At 46.5% G+C, this 7,594-nt stretch overlaps 1 protein-coding gene across 2 annotated transcripts; it reads right to left on the bottom strand.

Moving 5' to 3' along the window:
* Positions 1 to 594: 594 nt before the first annotated feature.
* On the bottom strand, positions 595 to 6,777 carry LOC134491965 (zinc finger protein 664-like). Of its 2 annotated transcripts, XM_063296063.1 has the most exons (4): positions 6,504 to 6,777; positions 5,227 to 5,353; positions 4,285 to 4,383; positions 595 to 2,258 (listed from the first exon to the last, which is right to left on the bottom strand). In XM_063296063.1, exons 1-4 carry the CDS (start codon positions 6,576 to 6,578, stop codon positions 991 to 993), a joined length of 1,569 nt encoding a protein of 522 aa, XP_063152133.1. In that variant the 5' UTR covers positions 6,579 to 6,777; the 3' UTR covers positions 595 to 990. The 2 variants fall into 2 exon arrangements, with proteins under 2 accessions (XP_063152133.1, XP_063152135.1); XM_063296065.1 differs by lacking the exon at positions 4,285 to 4,383 and having other exon boundaries at positions 6,504 to 6,775.
* Between the last annotated feature and the right edge of the window lie 817 nt (positions 6,778 to 7,594).

Below are 7,594 nucleotides of genomic sequence, written 5' to 3' on the forward strand. Positions count from 1 at the left end.
AAGAGATGCCCCTTCAGAATTCAAGGCAAGTGGATGCTTCTTGCTCTCTGTGTATGTTTTGATGTGTCTCTTCAGGCCTGAGCTGTAACTGAAGCCCCCACTCCGAGCATCAACAGGGCTTCTGCCTGCGTCTCCCATAGGAAATAAGGCATGGCTCATTGACGGAGCTCTTCCACACACACCTCTGAAAGTTTGCTCTCTCGCATGGATCTGTGGTGCACAGTGGAGTGACACCCCAGACCGAAGGTCCTTCCACATTCTGAAAATCAACAACGCGGCTCCCCTGTATGGGTTTAAACACCCACCCACCCGGCCACCCATCTTAACTAGGGAGTCTGGGCTGCTAATAAACCACATGGATAAAATGAAAGCCATAAAGGAATAGCCATAAATACCTGGGACAAAAAAGGGGACAAAAAGTAAATGGCTTCACACCCTGCTCTTACTTTCTGATGAGGGTCGAAACACTCCGTTTATTCCCACATACACTGTATGTCCATCGTATACTGCTTCTACGCTTCTTGTGTTTGTTAATCTCTGTGTCACGACAGAAGCACTTCTCCCCCCACCCTCCCCTGGGAATATTCATTGGGCTTCTCATACATGAGTTATTTATTAAGCTTGTACTTCCAACTAAAACTCTTTACACAGTTGGGAGCTTAAAAATTATATGCTTTGCTTGGTTATTAAGAACGATCATACTTGAATTATTGCGATGGTTCACAAAGCTATAGATGGAAGTCTTTGATTTCCAGAAAGGTGAATCTCAGAACAGGGGTGTCTGCAGAGGGCACCAAAAAGTCAAAATGGCACCTGGGCCCATGACGTGTTGTGCCTACGCTGCGCGTAACCGGGGGCAGGGTTTTGAACATGTGTTTGCACCTTGACTTTTTTGACCCCCTCCACAGATGCCCCATCTCAAAGGACCTTTTTTTTCATTACCGTTTCTGAACTCTCTTGAAGTTTATGATCCTTGTATGCTGATGGGATTCAAAACGTGTATTTCTTCGAAAGCTCTTTCACACTCCAAGGACCAATAGGATTTCTCTCCCTGTGGATTCTCTGATGAGAAGTGAGATTTTTCTTACAGGAATAGCTTTTTCTACATTCAAAGCAAGTGTACGGTTTCACCCCTCGGTGAATCTTCTTATGGATGCGAAGGCTCGTGCTCTGACTGAAGCTCCTTCCACACTCCAGGCATGTATAGGGTTTCTCCCCTGTGTGGGTCCTTTCGTGACAATTAAGGTACGTCCTGTTGCTGAAACTCTTCTCACACGCAAAACATTGGTACGGTTTTTCCCCCGTGTGAATGCGCTGGTGCAGAGTAAGGTGCGAACTCTGACTGAAGCTCCTTGCACACTCAAAGCATTTATACGGCTTCTCCCCGGTGTGGGTTCTTCGATGGGTCGTAAGGTGTGTCCTCTGCCTAAAGCTCTTTCCACACTCAAAACACATATATGGTTTTTCCCCCGTGTGAATTCTCTTATGAGAAACGAGACCTGCACTAGTGTTGAATGTCTTGGGACATTCCAAGCACAGATACGGCTTCTCTCCTGAGTGGATTTTTTTGTGTCGACTTAGGTGTGTTGTGTGGCTAAAGCTCTTTCCACACTCCAGGCATTTATACAGTTTTTCCCGTGTGTGAACTCTTCTATGTGAAGTAAGGGAAGTGCTCCTACCGAAACTCTTCCCACACTCCAAGCATCTGTAGGGTCTTTCTTCTGTGTGTAAGTGCTGATGTTTGGCCAGAGAGACGCTCTGATTAAACTGCCTTCCACACTCAGAGCATTTAAATAATTTCTCTTCTCCATAAATTCTTTGATATTGCAGAAGGTCACCTGTCTGATGGAAGTTCTGTCCATGCTCTAAGCATTTATCTGATTTCCCACTTGGATGGATTTTTTGATGGGAAAGGAAGTCTGAGCTACAGGTAAGGCTCTTTGTGCACACTGAACACTGATACGGTTTCTCCGCTGTATAAATTCTGTGATGCAAGTTGACTTTGGATTTAGAGGTTAACGTCCTGCTACCTGGAGGATTTTTGTTCCTTTCTTCCTGTTGATACTTTTCCCGGATTAGGTTTTGACATGGGTCTTCCACCTGGAAGGCAGACAGATTCCTCCTATTCTCTGCCTTTTCCCCTTCCTGTCTCCTGGATCCCTTTGGATCACCAATGAACTCTTCCTGCTCTTCATCTTTGGTGATTCTTGATGAGATCCAGTACAGCTCTTGAGCAGTAGAATCATCCCTCACCAAATCTGCTCGGATAGAGAGAGAGAAGACTAGATTACAAATGAAACTGAAAAGTGGGACAAATAATCTGTGCTCAATTAGCCATTGTAGTAAATTAATTATAAATAAGAATCTCTGCCCCATTTCTCTCTGGCTTCTGCTATGGTGAAGATCTGAGAGACCTTGTGGACCATAATGTACCTATGATGTGTTCCATCTTTTACAACAGTGGTTCTTCTTTCCATTTTGTTCTGATTTTTTTTTTTAAGGTGCCCAAGCAAGTCTAGCCATTTAAAAATGAAATATCATAGACCTGGAAGGGATCTTGCAGATGTTCTAGTCCAACCCCCTGCTCAGGGCAGGAATCCTCCGATCACCCCAGAGAAACGGCTGCCCAGTCTTTTCTTGAAACCCTTCAGTGATGGAGGACCCACAGCTTTAGGAGGCAGGTTGTTCCACTACTTAATAGCACTCACAGTCCTATTTCAAGTCTGAATCTCCTTCGGTAAAGCTTCCACCTGTTGGATCTTGTCTTACCTTCAGGGACTAAGGAGAATAAATCCACACACTCTTCCTTGTGACAGCCCTTCAGGTATTGGAAACTATTACCAGGTCTTCCCTTACCTTTTTCTTCTTGAGGCTAAACATACCCAGTTCTTTTAACTGTTCTTTGCAGGACAACCTCCAAGGCCCGCTCCATTCTTGTGGCTCTTCTCTGCACCCTTTCCAGTTCCTCATATCTGGAGCTCCATATTTGGAGCTCTGCTCCTCATCTCAAAAACATCCCACGCAGGAAAACAGTTGCTGGCTAAGACAGGCCTACCAAACCTTGGTTTTATGCACAGCACAAAAGGAAAGCTTATTATGACCTGGAGCCAGCAAAGGATAGATAATGGTCCTTACATCACAGAAGCTGAGGCGGGAAAAAATGTAAGGGCCATTTTTTCATTTCTTCACTTCTTTTGAGGAGAGAGATCTTCTGACCTTGGGTACTGGGGCCATGGAACAGGAGATGGATGACCAGATAAGGAACAAGACAGAATTCTCTGTAACCTCAGAGGGACCGGGGGCAGGACATTTTATCTTGGGAAGATTCCAGAGAATGGCTTAGTTTTATTTTTGTAATAAAGCTTTATGTTAATAATTAGAGAAATATGCAACAAGTGAAAGGAGACATTGATAGAGATATTTCCAGAGAAAAGGATGGATGGATGCATCAGAGATGGAAAAATTGAACTTGATACTGGGCAATGTGTCTAATTGCTTGGAATCATTTTTATTTTGTTAAGATTATCTGAGGTAAAACCAATTATGCAAAAATTCTGTGAGTCTATGGAATCCTAGAGTTGGAAGGGATTCCTGAGGCCGTGAAGTCCAACCCCTACTCAGGGCAGAAATCCATATTAAAGCATCCCTGGTGGAGGGGCCTCTAGTCTCTGCTTGAACGCAGACAATGAAAGGGAACTGACCACCTCTCTCAGTCACTGGTTTCACGGTCAATCAGCTCTTACTATTTACATTTTTGGAATATTCAGCCCAAATTTGCCCTTCTCTAAGTTGAATCCACTAGCTTATGTCCTTCCAAAATATCAGAAAAGCCTCATTTCATATTTGGACTTGGCCACCTCTTCAAACATCCTCTGTGGTGGTACTTCTCTGGAGAAGATAAAAGGTTGCCTAAGCCTTTCTGATATTTGGTGTGTCTTAATGAATCTTTCCTCCTTTTATGGATTTCATTTTCTCCCATGAAATATTGTCATATCATCAAACATCTGGTGCCAGCTCTCAGGTCTTCTGCAAAGTAGGACACTTCCCAAAGGACATTGTCCTCTGATCCTCTGAGATCTTTTGAGGTCTCAGTTCTCAACAAGTCTGCAGGGATGGAATCACTTTTTATATCCCATACAAGTTCTTATGTAGAAAAAAGGAAGGAGAGGTGGGTCATACAAATGGGAATGAACTGGCAAATCAACTGGGACAAGTCCATCTTGGGAGACTAAAAATATAACCCAAGGAATCCATCTGGCTCTATCCAGTTTCCCTATCACCCACCTGAGCAGATTCCTGCTGATCTTTCTCCTTCCTCATCCTGTTGGACAAATAGACCTTCCCCTTCTTCCATCCAGGATTTGACCTCGGGTTTGGGAAATTCTTTGGAGGAAACAAACAAGCTGTTAACTTCTAAATACAAAATATCCAGACTTCCCAAACAGCCCTTTCTGTTGTGTTTTGCTCCCAAGAAGCAAGAGAAAGTTCTAAACTTCATTAGATCCACCTGAAGACCAGCATTTGGGCTTAAAATCTAGTTGGGAGCTAAAACATGAATATGATACCAGACTTGCTTCTTCTGCCCACATCTTGGAAGCTGTTTCTGCTCATTTTTCTTCCCCAGAACGACCCCTCCCTTAAGCTGAAAGGATGAAACACACTCTCTCACACAAACATACTCTGTGAGGAAGAGCATGATTTTGAAAAGTGGAAGGCCTGTATCAAACTGTACCAAGGACCTTTTACAATTCAGCAGCTTCTAGACTCTACAAGGATGGTCCTTCTGCAGTATTAACAAGTGTGCTTAGGCTGGCACTCGAAAGAAATTCTGGTTGCTGTTGGCTGAACTGGTCCCTTTTCCTTGGCTGAACATAGAGGGATACAGTTAGCAGTCACACCAGTCTCCCAGTTCATGCTCTGTGCCAAATTGTCTCAAGGGATCTCAGCGTTACGCTAGCAGAAGTTGGCAGAAGGATCAGCTTGGTTCCCACCTTGCTCCTGTTCTGCAAAAGGAGGACTTGAAATGGTGGGCATGCTTCAGACCAACCTCAGTCCGTTGCTCCCCCAAATCCAAGAGGTCAAAGGACCAACAGGGAGGTGGCTCAACTGCGTCTCCATTCAACACCTCCTGGGGAGACTTTACACTTTTCAGAAGAGCCTCGCTTGGGTCCACCAAGGGCACCACAGACAACAGACAGGAATCAAGACCAGGTAAGGGAGACTCACTGAGAGAGGCCACAATCTCGGACATCTCCAGCATGACTTCCCTGTACAAGGTCCTCTGGCCCTGATCCAGCAGGGCCCATTCCTCCTCCGCGAAATACACAGCCACTTCTTTGAAGGACACGGCAGCCTGAAAGAGAAAGTCCAAGTCACAATTGGGAAGAGAAGTTCAGGTGGGACCGCAGCGCCTTCTCCAGAAGAATTTAGGGAGGCCTTGGCTGCTGAAGCAAACATATAAAGCACAGAGTAAGCATTGTACTGGAGGACCAAGACCAGGGAGACCTCCAGTTCAAGTCCAACCTCAGCCAGAAAAGCTCCAGAACGACTTTGGGCCAGATACTCTTTCTTAGGCCAACCTCACAGGGGGGTTGTTGTGGCGGGAAGTGGCGTGCCCCTTGAACTTCCTTGAGCTCCTCAGGAAAGATGGAGTATACAGCTAAGACAAATCTAAATAAAAGCTATAGGAATGGGTGCAACAGCTAGGCAATGTTTGCAACAAAAGAAAGCATTCTTTTCCCCCAGGAGTCCACAATGCAATTCACAAAAATCAAGGACAGAATAAGTTATTCTTTGCAGAAAAAAAAAAGAAAAAGTTGGGTGGCCTGAAAAGTACAAGGACTGGACTGTGTCTGGGCACCTAAGCTTCTGGGCAGCTCAATCCACTTCTTCAAATGCAGGGAGCAGGTGCCAAGACAGGGATATTCAGCTATTTGGGGGGCAGGGAGAGAGAAGGGTGGAAAAGGAGGCAGTGAGGAGCAGAGACAACGGCTGGGAGACTCTCCCACAGCCTCGTTTGCAAAGCATTGTCTTATCAAAAACGTGCCCCAGGAACTCCAGGGACTTCCTGCCTTCCTTAACGGCATAACTCTGTCCCTTCTCTGCTTCCAGTCCATCAGAAATGGGAGCAAATGGGGAAATCCAGTTCCTTACAGAAACTTTACTGATTATTGCTCCAAGTGGCTGCTGTCAAAAGGGTTTGCAGGCAAATTCAAGGCTATCTCAGACCCTTGGCTGTTGGGACCTGCAAAGTTGTCCTTGCTTTTTCTTTACAACCAGAATAGGGAGCCTCAGAGCATGTGCAGAGTTTCCTTCCCTGGGGGGAAAACAGGCCTTTGAAAAAATACCTGGTGACAAAGCATCACTGGTCACGGGCAGAGCGCTTTCCCCCACTTCACTCTCTAGCAATGTGCCTGATACACACCTGCTTTACCAAAGATGAGGCTGGAGGGACTGGAGATGAGCTACTTGCATCTTCTTTTCCTTCCTCCCTGGTAACCTACCTCGGGTAGCCGCACCACCGAAGTTTCCACTGCAGCCCACAGAAAAGCCGGTCCAGAATGTGGCCCTGAAGCCATGGCGTCACCTGCAAAGGAGAGAAGAGAGTTTCAGCCACAGCCTCTTGAGGGTTTCACCTTCTGGCTGACTTCTGAATCCAGGTCTGAGAAGGGTGGCTTCCAGGTGAGGGAGTCACCACACAGTCAGGCCTCGTGAGAAAGCCTGCATTCCCACAACCCTTGTGACCTGGATTTGGAACTAGCCCACTTTCTGGGACCATGACAGGTGGGCACAGTCTCTAAGAGTGTGCCCGTGGTCTAGCCGGGCAAGTATGTGGTGGGAACCCAGTGGAACGACGCCTGTTTCTCCGTTCAAGTTTTGATCCAAGGAAGCGACGGGAGGAGAGTTGGACCAGCGGCTGAATAGCCAGAGAAGCAGCAAGCCAAGAAATTGGAGCCATGGATCAGGGCATGGAGGGGGGACCTCCTCTGCCCCCCATTCTCTCAGCCTGGAGGGGCTCAAAATCCTGCACCCCAAGGGATACCCCAAGACAAAGAAACAGATCCTTGTTTAAGGGATTTCAGAGGGCGCCCCACTTCTGGGCTTCAGCAAAGGATCGTTACCTTGTCGTGGTGCTGGAGCTTGAGCACCTCAATGATGCCATGAGCTAAACAGTGAAGGGCCACCCAAGACGGGAAGGTCATGACAGAGAGGTCAGACTAAATGCGATCCCTGGGGAAGGTAATGGCAACCCAGCCCAGTATTCTTGCCGTGAAAACTAAATGGATCAGTACAACCAGAGATATGTCGGTATACCATCGGAAGATGAGACCCCCAGGTCGGAAGATGGTCAAAATGCTACTGGGGAGGAGCAGAGGATGAGCTCAACTAGCCCCAGACGTGATGACGCAGCTAGCTCAAAGCCGAAAGGACGGCTAGTGGCCGACGGTGCTGGTGGTGAACGGCGAATCCGATGTTCTAAGGATCAACACACCATTGGAACCTGGAATGTAAGATCTATGAGCCAGGGCAAATTGGATGTGGTTATTGGTGAGATGTCAAGATTAAAGATAGACATTTTGGGTGTCAGCGAACT

The sequence above is a fragment of the Candoia aspera genome, chromosome 2 (genome assembly GCF_035149785.1).
Source record: "Candoia aspera isolate rCanAsp1 chromosome 2, rCanAsp1.hap2, whole genome shotgun sequence".
Lineage (NCBI taxonomy): Eukaryota > Metazoa > Chordata > Lepidosauria > Squamata > Boidae > Candoia > Candoia aspera.